Genomic DNA, 14205 nt, shown 5'->3' with positions numbered 1-14205 from the left:
TGTTGATACTGGAAGGAGAGGTCTCTTGTGTCACTGAGTCGAATTGTGTATATATCAAAAGGCTTCGCCCTTCAATGTTAGGGTGCCCACCTATACCTATCTCTATCGCTGACAAAACCAGGGGGTGCAAGGAGACAACTCCGCTATAACCAGACAGGATGCTGCAGGGGAGTATGATCAAGAGAAGCACCTCCCACCAAGATACTCGCATAGCGAGCAATACAAAACCGAGGGGGACAGGATTGAATTGAGAGAAAACACTAAGGGGAAGAAATCGACGTGGCTGCGTCCGGTATCATGGCATAATCCCCAAAAGTGTGACGCCGTAGACTGGCCGTTGTTCCTCATGACCCATCATCATCGTCAAACTTCCTCTTCTTCTTCTTCGACTTGTGGAGCCTCCATTTCGTAACGACCTTTCCCCGAGTGACATGAAACAATCCGTAAAGTTCGCCCTGCCGCATGCCTCGTGAGCTTGAAGAAACATGAAACCTTTTGTACTTGAGGGCAGTGGAAAGCGAGCCATGTGTTGGTGGTTCTACTTTTCACTCACACCCTCGACAATTTTCTCCGGAAGACGGCTATCGGTCGGAGAAATTGGCTTTGGCTCTTGGACTGTCTCTGACTTCTCAGTGCCGGTCGAAGAGGGAGAGTTGGAAGATTCGTTCGTCGATTTAGGACCCGGAGTCGCTTCGCGGATGCTTCGGACTGCGGCACCGCTGTGGCCAGAGCCAGCAATCGGTACTGAATCATGTGGGTTAACCTGATGATCCAAATCTTTGTCCTCCTCGTCATGATCAAACATCTCACTGTCCGCGGACTCACTCGTGATCTCGGTGCCATCTCCCAGAAGGATAATGCGACCGCCCAACCCACTGTTGGGACGGAAGCGATGGTCATAGTCCATATCGAGATCATCGGGACTGTCGTCAACGCGGTGGTGCACCCCTGGACCACGGAACTCCGCTGCACAAGGACAGAGACATTAGCCTTCCTGCCTTTTGAAAAAATCGTAAGAAATCGCAATTTCACATACCATACTCAGGGGGGGCACATGGCCCATCGCCCTCGGCTACTCTCGCGGCAACGTCCTTGTACCATTGCTCCTTTGTCTTGCCCTGGAGAAGACCAATGACAATCATGGTCATGTTATCGCAGCCAACGCCGCCAGTATCGCTGTTGGAGGCAAGACAGTTGTCCATCATGTTCTCGCATATGACAGACAGGTCCTGCTTCGCTACGATACCGCGTCGCACGAATTCGACCACAGCTTGGGAGGACTGGCAATCCCAGATACCTGATCGGAAGAGGTTAGTTGGTTTCGATGCCTCAGGAGAGAGTAACTTACCATCACACGCAATGACGAGGAATTCGTCGTCTTCGCAGAGCTGATGTGTGATTACGTCGGGGAACGCAGTGACGATTTGCTGCTCGGGGGGGAGGTCGGCGCTCTTCTTGAACTCAAAGTCACCAATAGCGCGGGAAAGTGCCAGATTGCCGTTCACACGGCCGAAGTCGACAAATCCACCGGCCGCCTGGATCCGTGCCTTTTCTCCTGCACATAATTAGTTTCAGGAGAATCCAAAGCTGGTGCCAAGCATACCTTCGTTCTGCGGCTTGTGGTCATGCGACAGTGCTTTTGCGCGGCCCTTCACGCCCAAGACGCTCCGAGAGTCACCAGAATTCGCCTGAGGTCATTAGCGGAGATCGTCTCGCATTGTCGAATGAACACGCACCACCCAAATTTTGTCCTTCGAGATGATGCCGACAGACGCCGTACATCCAGATACCTCCTCTTCGTACCTAGGATCTGCAGAGATGAGTCAGCTCTGTGAGGGCTTCGCGGAGGAATTTTCTTACCGGTAAGAATGGCTCGATCAGTGGCCAAGAAGCCGTCCTTCAGGGCTTGTTCAATGTCACCCTTTTTGAAGGCCTCCTGCTTCGCGACGATCTTGTGAAGGAATTCCCCAGTATAGATAGCCACCTTGTCACCTCCGTGTCCATCGTACACGCCGAAGAAGCTGAGCCGCTGGTCCAGAGGAGTCGAAGCTACCTTATTGCTTGTCTCAGCGCCGTCCACGTGCAAGTCGAGAACGGCGGCGTGCGCGTCCTCCATGCTGATACGCCAGCCCTGCATCGAAGAGACACCGTAAATGAGCGTTTCGCCCTCGCCATTGTCCGAATGCTGGAACAGGTCAAAGGTCAGCAGGATTCCATCGTGAAAATACTGGTTCTACGTTGCTCGCAAGGCAGCAGCCGTTGCTTGCTCGCAACGGCCGAGCGCCTGTAGCGGGGGCGTGGAGGCGCCGAGTTGGAACGACTTACCTTCTCGACCACAGGCTCAGAGAGAGTTTGCCCCATCCTGCTCACTTGCTAAGTGAGTTTTGTGAGGACGGGTTTGGAGAGCGAAGACGGAGTGTGAGTTGATTGCGCTGCGCGGGCATAGATTTGGGCCAGGTGATGGTGGGGTGCGGTTCCGGGGTTGAGAAGTAGGTCTGTGCCTTCGAAATGTATGTGGGATAGATGAGATCCGTTGTCCTCCTCAGATGGCGTTTCCTCAGCGGCGCAGGTGAGATATGGGTGGAGCAGAAGGGTGAGGGCAGTGTCGTGTGTTGTATGTAGGACGCAAAGAAGGCAGAGGCCGAGCGACAAATCGTCATGTCGCGTTAACCGAAAGGGGACGGGGTCAACCGCGCCACAGTTCCAGATTCACCGGTACACAGGGCATTCACTACCATAAACATCACAGCGGCTGGCTGCAGGGAGCCTTCTTGTCACTGTTGTATGGCCCACTACGACTCTGTGGAACACGCAGGGCCAAGCAGGCTGTCATAACGCTGCACTTCACTGCGCCGCAGCCAGAGCATAAAGCAGGCTGAGTCTGCTTTGTGGCTCTCAGGCAATATGAGGGCAAGAACAACCCATGTCGACGGCGAAAGCGCGTTGGGCGTTTTCTGATCCGTCTCAAGTGTGTCTAGATCCAGGCACAGGGCTTGCTTTAGAAAGATAGTGGCACCCCGGGGATGGCTGATAAGATATGAGGCATCTCTCGCGACTCTAATGAAGCTTTGTCTATGGGAGAAAGGGGTCTGCTGTCGTGGAAGGAGACCGATGTCAGAGAAGCTACATAGCATTCGGCCCTCGACGAGCAAAGGTCGAAGAATACCGTGAAATTGCTGCCTCGTATCTCACTTGGGCACTTATGTGTAGTCTTGAGAACAGCACTGCCCCAAACAAGGAGCACTCCGCATGTGTAGACATGCCTGGGCCAGTCAATCCCTTCCCGTGAATGTTGCTCCTGTCATCTGACTCAGAAGTGCACCACTGTCCAACAATTGGCGAGCCACATTGTGGAGAGCATTGGTGTCCCGCTGCGGGGGTTTCTAGCTAGGAATATGATTCGTGTTGACTGTCCATGCTTTGACGAGCGTTCTAAAACCTCCGACTCGTGCTCGACTTTGAGAATTGCCCCTCGTCCCTTGCAGAACACACCCGATGATGCTTTAAGATCATGACGTCTAGCCGTCGTTTCCCGTCTAGCAAATTGGCCATGAAGTCTTGAGAGCTAAGAGCTTGGAGCTTCTGTTGGGCCGTGATAGCTAGACCCCCTGGCTGGCTCTGGAGCTCCCCTCCACCATTGCCAACTCGTCCTCCTCTACGAGGTCTTCTGGGCCGACAATATAGTGAATCATCCGCGGACAGTTTGGTGGTTGATGGAGCGAGCCGATGTTGTTCATGAACTGGTACTTGGGTTGGGTGGAGTCTCTATCGGACGTTGACGGGCCTCTCCCCGCAACCTCATACCACCATTCTGTCACCACACAACGCAAACGCTGCCTTGGACTCTGCTCGGGGATATGAGCACCGGAGCCTCGAACTCGTTCCCTTCCGGTTCCTATCGACGCCCAGTCGATCTGAGATGCAACACGTCCGTCGAACGAAGCTGATTCGGAGATAGAGTCGTCGTCAAGCCGAACAACCACAACACGTCGCCTGTCCAATTCGAGGTGCAAGACACCCTTGTATGACGAATCGACACATTGGCATGGCTCCTCGAGTCTAGACAGGGGGCAGGCCAAGTACGAAGCCAACAACTGATACGAAGAGACACCTGTAAGGACAGTATCGCCGCCTAGCCTTCTTTTGCAGCAAGTGGATAGAGAAGATTTATTCTCGTTTTCAGGTTGGCAACTGGCCCTGAGTATTCGAGTCCATCTTGGCGCTTAGGGGTCGTCTCCTCCGACGTTCACACATACAACGGCGTCCGAAAGCCTTTGGGGGGGCAGACGCGAGGACATCTTCGATGCATGCAGGCTTGGGTCTATGCCCTCTGATTAGGGGATCCAGACAGCGTGGTAGAGCTGGTGATCGTCGTATTGGGCGCATTCGAACGCTATTACGTGTGCTAGAGGAATCAAGCAGACTAGTATCGATAAGGTAATTCGTTCCTTCTCGTCTAATTTTGTGGGACAGCATTGAGGCTACAGCGGAAGTAATTAAGCAAAGAAGCTTCCAAAGAGATTCAAGAGGGTGTTATCGACACAACAACGATCAATCGATGTCAGAAATCAGATTAGCTATGAAGAAGTTACGAGTGGACTTGAAGCAAAAGCATTGGCAACTGAAAGGAAAGGAAAGAAAGGAAGAAAAGGTACAACGGACGGCAATACGAGACGAAAGCGACAGATTCAGGGCTTTCACATGAAGCAAAGAAATACGAGGAAGTAATGGACGGTTTCAGCCCGATGATAGCCAACTATGGCCATTGAAAACAACAGACAAGAAACAGTAAGGGAGAAGAGCTCGAGAATACCTCTTACCATGGATATTTTGAGGTTCCATACGATTTGTGGTTCAATATAGAGACCAGTCGCCTCTCGTTCAATGATGCGCTCCCAGGGCGGCAATAACCTCACAGATCGAGGTAATTGAACCACGGATGAGAATAAACCAAAGATATCCCGTTCAAAGTCGACAAGGATGCCCCAAATTGAGCCATGGTTCTCCTTCTTCCAGACTTATACGCTGTCGCGAGTTCAGTACGACTTCCGGCATGCTTCGAACTTTCTTTTCCATCAAATTTCCAATGGAACATCTCTTTCAAATCCGCTGAGTTTGTTGCAATCTTTTTTCCGCTTCAATCAAGCATACAGTTCCTTTTTCTTCCTTCATTTTGTTCTTCGAAAGAGGAGCCCCGGCTATCAGCCAATCATCTGAGCCCGTCCGAAGCGTTTCGGAACGTCCTTGCTAGCTTTCTTTGCTCGGCGTTACCCTTTTTCGATATTCGTCTCTGTCTGTTTATGCAGTTTCCGCACGGAGCTCTGGTCCTTGTGGTCCAGTGTACTCGAATGCGCTAGGGCTGTATACGCACGGCAACCTACCCTCAAGGACGATTCAGACCTCGATCCTCCTATTTCTTTACTCTTTATCCGGCTTCTTTAGAGACACGCTGTTCCGTGGCTACCTTGTCCAATATGCCGTCTGTCTCTGTCCCTCAAAGCGCATTTCTGTAAGATCAAACTTGAGCCTTGGTGTAGTATTGGGTGTACCGGTGCTCGCCTTACTGCGCCTCGTATCGGCTTTCTCCAACGCAAAGTTCCCTGCTATTGAGAGACATCTGGCCAAACTGCGTGGTCTCATGAGCTGGTCGCACTCGCAGACAGGCCTTGTCGGTACAGCTTGCGGAAGCTGCACGCGTAGCAAAAAGTATCGCGTATGTGACTAGCCGTAGCCGTTTGATGCGCGACAAGCAGTGTGTTCCCTCCAGCCTGGCAGCGGCGTCGTCGCGTTGTGGTTATGGTATCTTGTCTTTAGATGCCTATTCCGCCGCTTCCATGTCTGCGATCGAACCGATATGCACAAGGGCTGTGTATATCCGCTCACCTAGGTATGGCGCCGCTGCATCCAACCATCTCGATGCGTGGTCATTGGTGGTGGGTCGTCGGGGGCCTTGAGAGGATGGTTGTCGGCAGGCTGCCTCCTCCTTGGTGGGCTTCGACGCCTTGGAGGCTTCATTCTGTTTTGGTACGGAGGCTGATACTACTGCTGCTGCTGCCGTTCGGTGTGCTTGGCCTTGCTCTCGTCGTGTGTCTCTGGTGTTTTGGGGCGCTCGTTGGTCCCGCGAAACTGCTGGAAGAGCTGCAGTCAAAGGAGGATGTTTGGCTGCTCCGTCAACACCACAGACGCGACCTGATCAGCCTCATGGCTCTATCAGTGCCTCATGGACCGTACAGGAGACGCAGATCCGTGCATAAGGTAGGCAAGCTGGTCACTTCGGCTGCTAGAAGCATCGCCTCCGCCGCCGCAGAGTGATACCACCCAGAGCCTGAGCCCTCTGATGGCAAGCAGTACATCACGTTCACGAGCAAAAGAGCATCATTATGGACTGCGCAGCGGTTTGTTTCTACGAACAGCTTCGCATATCCAGTCTTATCGTGCATTGTTGGCTATCTTGTTACTGTTTCTCGAGCTCTCGTGCTCAGAGGCTAGCCTCTTCACCACCACAGCACGATACAGCTCTACAGCTTAAGTCTTACGATGCATCGTTGGCTGTTCTGCTATTAGTCCTAAGACTCCCTTCCTTAGTAGCTACCCCTTGACGCCTGCTCGAGGATCCCGAGGCCAGGCAATCTAGTCTGATTCGGCGTCGGTCCACAAGCCCCCTGGGAGTCACGATAGAGTTGCGAAGCCGCCCCAACCGGTTCTCATCGGCCTCAACGATGCCGTTATGCCGGCCTGATTCTCCGCACTGGGGATTAAAAGGCCCTCTCCTAACCTCCTAAATCCCGCCGCAGAACCAACCGCATCACCGCAACGTCGAATCCCTCTGAGTATCCACAAGACCTCAAAAGACGTTCCAACACCTCACGCGCACGAGCCTAATTCGCAAACCCACATAATCAACATCATAATACGGCCTTCAAATCGGCCATGACTTCCACCACCGCTGCCGTCGCTCCCACCGCCGCCATGCGTCCCTCGAGGGTGCCTCTGCTGCGCGTGCCCCGGCTGGCAAGCCTCCTCTGGGCAGAGATCCTGGTGCGGGGTGGAGAGGAATTGGGCGGAGATGAGACGGGGGCTGGAGGCGCTGGAGAAGCTGCGGGAGCCGGTGGGGTGGGAGGGGGACCTGGGGGCGTAGTCGGAGGAGGCGGAGGTAATATTGACTCTCAAATCTAATTCTTCGGACGCTAACGTGTAAATCAGATCCGAAGAGGGGAGAATTGGGCTGGTGCGAGTGCTGCTGGGGGCGCTGCTTCGCGGCCAATCTGGCGTGAGGGGATGGAGGGGATGAGGACTGGGGGGGAGCACCACCAACTTTGACGCAAGACAAAGACGCCCGGGCTGGCCCCGTGGTGGTCGAGACGACGAGAGCAGAGCAATAAAATCTGGTGGTTTTTTGGGGGCTTGCGGTTTGATGTTCCTGAATCATAATGTGAAATGAGTGCAGCGTGGCACTACTCTGTCAATCGGCTCAAACCTGAAGTCTTACGTATTAAGCGTTGGTATCATGACACTTACTTCATTGATTTAACGTAGTAGTAAAAGCCCTATGGTACCCCTCGGCCTTCGTAATCCCGAGGAGGTGGATGTAACGCCCGAGAGGCCGTGAATTAGAAGGAGATGACTCGTCTGAATGAACGCTGTGAAAGGGTATATAAAAACACAAGGCCGTAAATCTCGTTCAATTCTAGACCACACATATCGAGCGTTGATATCGTAGCGCTTGCTACACCGTTTTGACGTACCTGTAAAGGCTCACGATGCCCCAAGACCTTTGGCTTTTGGTAGAGGCGGATGTCATGTCCGAGAAGCGTAAATCAGAACGAGAGAAATGGGACGCCAAACATAGAGCCGTGTGGATCGAGCAATAGCATTGTGTTGCTTACCGCATTAGTTTGACGTACTAGTAAAAGAGTCGTGGTCCCCCTAGACCTTCGAATTTCGGTGGAGGTAGATGTCACAACACCGGGGCCGTGAATTAGAGCGAAGGAACTAGACGCTAAACTTTAGCAGTATATAGATCAAGTCTTAATATTGTAATAGTTGCTATATTGTTTGGCGCATCATTAAAAGGCGGGCAGCTACACCTAGGCCTTGCACCATTTAAGGGGGTGGATGTCAAATCCAAGAGGTCGTGAAACGGAAGAAGGGCATGGGTCCTTGATGCAGACCTACTTATTCCTGTCTATCTGTCTGGAGTGCTTCATCCATAACCAAGACACCATGGCAAATTGTTGCATCGTATATTGCCCTGACTTTCGATTCAAGCGTAAGATGTACTTGCCACCATCCGAAAGACTCTCACGCTTCATCCATCATAATCACATGATGTAAAGGTCGCTACAGCGTATGTCGGCCCAGCTCTTCACAGGTCTCACAGTCTTACCTAGGTACCTCTTTGGTAAAGAGGAGGCTTCGAGTCGAGATGTGAGGTCTGCCTCGGCAAGGCGTTTGGATGTCGTTCATTCTAAGGGGGTTCCGAGTCTAGAACCCCGCTACAGAATATCTCTACCGCGGTTGAGCTAGTGCACTAGTGCCCATTGGCCCTAACGACTTCGAAAGTCATCACCGACGCTTTCTCAAACATCATTCTTATTACTTTCTTCTTTTTTGAGCTTCTCACATAAAATGACTCCAAATCCGCCTTGGGTGCAAGCATTGAAGCCTGCGGGCCCTCAGGGACACGAGCTTCTTCAATTAGAGCGCGACAAATCCTCTGTACCAGTGGCGAAGCTCTCAGAATTTCTATTTACGAAAGAAGCCATCGAACGGAAGCGTCGGGTTCTCAAAGTTCTTGAGTCTGAGAAGGTGTTCAACAAGAACCAGAACTACTTTGCCGGACGGGTCGATCGCTTTGAGACAGCTTTGGCCAGAGCCAAAAGACTGCGTCAATTGAAGGTCCAGCATGGCTGGAATCAGGAAGATTCCATTGTTGCAAACGATCTCATCAGCGAGCCGGGACCTTATGGATTGCATGAGTCTATGTTCTTGGTGAGACTAAGCTGGGGTAACGGTCATCGACGTTTCTTACCTCTTAACAGATCACCCTGCGGGACCAAGGTACTCCCGAGCAGCACGAGCTGTTCTTGAAGAAGGCAGAGAATTATCAGATCATTGGCTGTTACGCTCAAACAGAGCTCGGCCATGGCTCAAATGTTCGCGGTTTAGAGACGACGTACGTTCTTACATTCCACATTGAAGATTCAAAATCACAAAGCTGATTGACATCAACCAGTGCAACTTGGAGTCCGGAAGACAAGACGTTTATAATCCATTCCCCTCATCTAACAGCAAGTAAGTGGTGGATTGGGTCACTAGGCCGTACAGCGAACTACGCTGTTGTTATGGCACAATTGATCATCGATGGCAAACCTTATGGGCCCCATCCTTTCGTCGTGCAAGTTCGAAACCTGAAGACCCATGAGCCATTGGAGAACGTACACGTTGGTGACATTGGACCGAAATTCGGATACAACACCATGGATAATGGTTTCCTTCTATTCAATCACGTCAAAATCCCGCATGTCAATATGCTGGCTCGGTGAGTAGCTTTCTGATGAGGGTGATCCATTCTCTAATAATCATCCCAGGTTTTCGAGCGTTGATCTATCGACAAACAAGTATGTCCGGCCAATGTCGGCGTCCCTGGTATACGGCACTCTCACATGGGTACGATCCCACATAGTGCTCCAGAGCGGCTCTGTCCTGGCCCGAGGAGTGACGATGGCAACAAGATACTGCGCTATCAGACGCCAATTCCAGGATCGCGACGCTCCGCAATCGGAGAAAGGAGAAACTGCCGTTCTCAATTATACAATGGTTCAAGTTCGGTTACTTCCCCTCCTGGCAGCTACCTTTGCTCTTCATTTCACAGGCCAAGGTATGATGAGGTTCTACGCGGAGAGCCAGAAGAAGATCCATGGAAATGCCAACACAGCATCTGCTGACCGGGGTGCCGGTCCTGAGGAAACGCATGCTGGAAGCGACTCTCTCGCCGATTTACATGCAGCTTCATGTGGACTGAAATCCTTGGCTAGTTCGATTGCCGCGGAAGGTCTTGAGGTTTGCCGGAGAGCTTGCGGAGGTCATGGATATAGCAGCTTCAGTGGCATTGGGCCATGGTATGCCGACTATCTTCCGACCACGACCTGGGAGGGTGATAATTATATGTTATCGCAACAAGTTGCACGTTATGTAAGTGTCTTCATTTAGTTTCTCGGGCCCGGTCCTTTAATGCGATTTTCTAGCTCTTGAAATCAGCTCGCTCAGTCAAGAAAGGAGAGAAGCCGACCAACGATACAACTCAAATTCTGACTGAGTTTCTTGCACGGTCTGATATGGGCGCTGCTTTCGATATCATCGGCAAGGACGAAGATTTGGTTGCTGCTTTTGCGTGGCGAACGGCGTACCTTACTTTCGAAGCCTACAAACACCGAGACGAAGAGAAGAAAGCCTGGAACGATCTTCTCGTCGACTTCTACAGGCTGAGCAAGGCCCACTCACAGTATCTCGTTGTGAAGAACTTCTATGAAGCCCTCCAGTCGCCATCTACAACAGATGTTTTGAATGAAGAGACCCGTACCGTCCTCCACAAGCTGTTCCGCTTGTTTGCTTTGAACACACTAGAGCAGGAAAGCTCTGAGTTCTACCAGTCAGGAGCAACTACCGTACGGCAGATCATCCTCGCGCGAACCAACACGGTCATGAAACTCCTCAAGGAGATCCGGCCACATGCTGTTCGACTAGTCGATTCCTGGGACTTCCCCGACTGGCAATTGGACTCAAGCCTCGGTAGGTACGACGGCAAAGTATACGAGGACCTATTCCACAGAGCGTCCGAACTAAACCCTCTCAACGCTATAACGGTCGATCCATACCCCGAGAGTAGTGTGTTGTTCAAGAACGACAAGAGTCGAGACTTCAAGAGTAAGCTTTGAAGCTGTACGATGACGATAGGAGGTGTGCTTGGCTTTGTACATATTCGGTTCGAACATACATTCTCGGGTTGAATACGATACAATTTCCGGTGTAGACAACGTAGAGGCTACTATAAGCGCGCTATTTTCAATACTTAAGTATCAGCCTTGCAAGGTTGAATTGCCACGTCAATCATTCTCAGCTCGAAAGCTTTGCCTTGGCATTCTCGTCATGCCCCGCATTCCACACTGATCGCGTGCGAAATACGATGGGTTCTAAGAATAATTCAGGTAAACTCTGATTGTCAGGCACTGGGAGAGCACGGACAACAGTCCTAAATTAGCCTCGATAGATGTATAAATCCAAGCTTGGTGCTGGCCTCACCGTGACCTAGCACTGACCACTACCACTATGGCTGCAGCTTCACCTGACTACAACCTCCAAGACCTCGTGAACAGAGATATCAACGAGCTCATTGACAGTGCCGTTGTCGAAGATGTCCTCTCCAGAGACCCCTTCATCCCCGTCCCTGGCGTTCTCAACTTCCGTGACCTCGGCGTCTACGGTGCCCCTCATATCCGCCGCAACCTCGTCTATCGCTCCGGTGGGCTCAGCAACCTCGGCGATCAGAGCAAAGCTGTTCTAGCGAAGGATCTAGGCATCACTTTGATATTGAATCTGCGCTCGGAAACGGAAACAAGAATGCATCCTGAGCCGGATATTGACGGCATCGAGGTTGTCAAGATTCCGAGCACGGAGGCACCGCAGCTTATTAAACTGGATGACTTTATGGGGGAGGATGGAAGGAAGGGTTACCTGAAAATATATGCGGAGATCATGGATATACATAGACCGAGTATTCGGAGGGCTCTGGAGCATTTGAGGGATGGGAAGGGCGGACTGCTTTTTCATTGCTTTGGTAAGTTCTAGGAGGCTCCTGGTGTTTGTCTCTGGTGCTTCTGAATCTTCTTCTATGCTGTTCTGAGGCTGTTGTGAGTCGGCTGAAGCAAGGCTGACCACTATTAGCTGGTAAGGACCGCACTGGTGTGCTGGCAGCTGTCATCATGGGTCTGGCAGGGTGTTCGGACGACCAGATCGCAAACGATTACGCGATGACTCGCGTGGGAATCGAGCCGCATCGTGAGGCTTTGCTTGGCATGCTGATGCAATGGAACAAGAGCTGGACCATGGAGACGCCTGGTATGCATGAGTTCTCGCAAATCAAGGGCGCAAACATCAAGGCAGTACTGGAAATAGTGCAAGGGAAGTACGGCGGCATGGAAGGCTACGTGAAAAAGGATCTGGGATTTTCTGATGAGGATATTCAGAAAATCATCGCGAACTTGAATGGATGAAAAATGAGGATGGAGTTGATAGAGATACCCCTGGTGCATCACGTGTAAAATTGCAGCGTTTCCCCACCTCTCCTCGTGCAACTTACGTGTATGATGACAACACTCCACTCGAGATTAATGTGAGTCGTCTGGACATACGACGAAGCTATTTAGCATCTCACCGTGTCCATTCAGCATGTCCCTTGTGGCTCCTGCGCTCGCACCGGGTTGTGGCGCCAGCACCCCCAGCCCCGTCGTTTATTCACCAGCACTTTCCGGGTAATCCGCCCTGTTTTCCAGCCATCTTTTCTACTACGTTTTCCCTTGACTTGAGCAGACGTCTGCATGTTAGTGCGACACAGTTCTTAGATCCAGCATTCTAGAAGCCGCAAATCGCCTCCGATGCCGACCTTATTCAACCTCCTATCACTCCCGAGCGCCCTTCTCCTACTCACGATATCCCCTTCGCTAGCCGCTGTAGAGACACAATGGCCACACAATCTGCCGAAACATATGAAATACTTTCCAGAGGATGAAGTCCATGTCAAGAGGGGTTTGCAAATCCAGGAGCGGCTGGCATGGGAAACACCTGTTGGAGTAAAGAAGATGAGCACGGATGAGGGGGAAATGTTCATGTTTGACAATTGGATATTCCAAGGCGATCAAGAAGCTAAGGAACTGCTGGGACGCGCCGGACCGGATCATGCTTCACAGCACAAACAGCCAGATGAGCTAGGAGACCAAAGTGCGAACATTTCCACACTCATCCAACCTCTCTCGCCATTGCGACCGCATTCCGAACAGACAGGTCTCCGCGACTCGTATGCAAGATTTGCTATACGCAGCCTCCTCATGAACCGCGGATTTAAGTGCCCCGAGGGAACGAACAATTGCTCCTCGATCAATCAGCCAGACAGCTGCTGCTCCACATCCGATGAATGCATCACGATTCCAGATAATGGCTATGGTCCTGTCGGGTGCTGTCCGCAAGGCCAGAACTGTGTAGGTGCCATCTCATGCGATACTGCGCAGGGGTATACAAGCTGTCCTGACAGCCCCAATGGTGGCTGCTGCTTGCCTGGTTATAGCTGTCAAGATGTCGGATGTAAGTCTCTCCCGAGAGTGGATGTAAATTCTGAAGATGCTAATATCTGGGATAGGCATTGCGGTTGCCACCTCTACTGCCATTGTATTACCATCCTCGTCGTCTACTGTCTCAAGCCCAGCTTCGTCTGTTATCCCAAGTTCGTCTTCGTCTGCAGTCATCTCTTCAGCGGCATCCTCCAAAAGCACCGCTATAGTGGTAGTACCGACCTCTCTATCATCGTCTTCCACCTACACATGTAGCTCAGGGTGGTTCACGTGCGCAGCTAGTTTGGGCGGTGGTTGCTGTCAGAATGGACGCCAATGCGGTTCAGGAATCATATGCTCTGGGACGGATTCCGCAACTAGGACGAGCAGCAGTATGGTTCCATCAGCCCCTGTTCGCCCGACCAGTAACTCTGGTTCTGATGTCACAACTACAACCATCACTGGTCCCTCGGTCTGCCCAACCGGGTTCTACGTATGCAGTGCCTACTACCCAAGTGGGTGCTGCAGAGTTGGCATGGACTGCCATACTACTGGCTCATGCATCCAGACCGCCAGTGTGAGTGTCATCGTGAGCGATGGCATTACTATTGTAGCTCCTACGGGCGCGAGCGTGGCCACGACTGCCAGAGGTCAGGGAGGCTCGTGTCCCAGTGGTTGGTATAGCTGTGCCGCCAATCTTGGGGGCAATTGTTGTCTTAAGTAAGGGGGCTCATAACTATCTTTTGATCTACTGTTGGAATGAAGCTGACTTAATGGTGTATAGTGGATACTCTTGCGGTGCTCAGTGCACAGCTACAGGAACAGCCGGAGGCCAGAGCCAAGTCGTGGGCAAGGTTGCCCCAAGTTCCGCGAGTGTCATTAA

At 51.8% G+C, this 14205-nt stretch overlaps 6 protein-coding genes across 6 annotated transcripts; 4 read left to right on the top strand and 2 right to left on the bottom strand.

Moving 5' to 3' along the window:
- Nucleotides 1–66: 66 nt before the first annotated feature.
- On the bottom strand, nt 67–2594 carry BDZ99DRAFT_463489 (protein phosphatase-like protein 2c). The gene is made up of 7 exons (XM_033720093.1): nt 2326–2594; nt 1861–2185; nt 1737–1810; nt 1604–1688; nt 1349–1555; nt 1037–1297; nt 67–966 (listed from the first exon to the last, which is right to left on the bottom strand). Exons 1-7 carry the CDS (start codon nt 2359–2361, stop codon nt 539–541), a joined length of 1416 nt encoding a protein of 471 aa, XP_033576687.1. The 5' UTR covers nt 2362–2594; the 3' UTR covers nt 67–538.
- A 1005-nt stretch (nt 2595–3599) lies between these two features.
- On the bottom strand, nt 3600–4916 carry BDZ99DRAFT_499019 (uncharacterized protein; the record flags this gene model as incomplete). Its single annotated transcript, XM_033723616.1, has 2 exons — nt 4257–4916; nt 3600–4111 (listed from the first exon to the last, which is right to left on the bottom strand). The coding sequence occupies exons 1-2, from the start codon at nt 4474–4476 to the stop codon at nt 3600–3602; spliced, it is 732 nt and encodes a 243-aa protein (XP_033576686.1). The 5' UTR covers nt 4477–4916.
- A 2014-nt stretch (nt 4917–6930) lies between these two features.
- Nucleotides 6931–7274, top strand: BDZ99DRAFT_521048 (uncharacterized protein; the record flags this gene model as incomplete). Its single annotated transcript, XM_033725585.1, has 2 exons — nt 6931–7153; nt 7204–7274. 2 exons carry the CDS (start codon nt 6931–6933, stop codon nt 7272–7274), a joined length of 294 nt encoding a protein of 97 aa, XP_033576685.1.
- A 1354-nt stretch (nt 7275–8628) lies between these two features.
- On the top strand, nt 8629–10937 carry BDZ99DRAFT_388455 (acyl-CoA oxidase; the record flags this gene model as incomplete). Its single annotated transcript, XM_033715573.1, has 5 exons — nt 8629–8991; nt 9042–9175; nt 9236–9541; nt 9591–10194; nt 10248–10937. 5 exons carry the CDS (start codon nt 8629–8631, stop codon nt 10935–10937), a joined length of 2097 nt encoding a protein of 698 aa, XP_033576684.1.
- Nucleotides 10938–11328: 391 nt separating this feature from the next.
- BDZ99DRAFT_388632 (uncharacterized protein) lies at nt 11329–12272 on the top strand (the record flags this gene model as incomplete). Its single annotated transcript, XM_033715585.1, has 2 exons — nt 11329–11836; nt 11944–12272. The coding sequence occupies 2 exons, from the start codon at nt 11329–11331 to the stop codon at nt 12270–12272; spliced, it is 837 nt and encodes a 278-aa protein (XP_033576683.1).
- Nucleotides 12273–12381: 109 nt separating this feature from the next.
- On the top strand, nt 12382–14132 carry BDZ99DRAFT_35198 (uncharacterized protein). Its single transcript, XM_033714527.1, has 2 exons — nt 12382–13356; nt 13412–14132. The coding sequence occupies exons 1-2, from the start codon at nt 12654–12656 to the stop codon at nt 14044–14046; spliced, it is 1338 nt and encodes a 445-aa protein (XP_033576682.1). The 5' UTR covers nt 12382–12653; the 3' UTR covers nt 14047–14132.
- Nucleotides 14133–14205: the final 73 nt, after the last annotated feature.

This window comes from Mytilinidion resinicola, assembly GCF_010093595.1.
Source record: "Mytilinidion resinicola strain CBS 304.34 unplaced genomic scaffold BDZ99scaffold_10, whole genome shotgun sequence".
Taxonomy (NCBI): Eukaryota; Fungi; Ascomycota; class Dothideomycetes; order Mytilinidiales; family Mytilinidiaceae; genus Mytilinidion; species Mytilinidion resinicola.
The sequence above is the reverse complement of the archived record's forward strand: the minus strand, read 5'-3'. Positions and strand labels throughout refer to the sequence as shown.

Bases quoted from the DNA above. Each gene is read 5' to 3' on its own strand.
- BDZ99DRAFT_463489 (XM_033720093.1), bottom strand. From the start codon at position 2,361: ATGGGGCAAACTCTCTCTGAGCCTGTGGTCGAGAAG. The intron at 1,811-1,860 runs GTAAGAAAATTC...TCATCTCTGCAG, and splicing joins TGATCGAGCCATTCTTACCG to ATCCTAGGTACGAAGAGGAG. The intron at 1,298-1,348 runs GTAAGTTACTCT...TCTTCCGATCAG, and splicing joins CCTCGTCATTGCGTGTGATG to GTATCTGGGATTGCCAGTCC.
- BDZ99DRAFT_35198 (XM_033714527.1), top strand. From the start codon at position 12,654: ATGCCGACCTTATTCAACCTCCTATCACTCCCGAGCGCCCTTCTCCTA. The intron at 13,357-13,411 runs GTAAGTCTCTCC...TATCTGGGATAG, and splicing joins TAGCTGTCAAGATGTCGGAT to GCATTGCGGTTGCCACCTCT.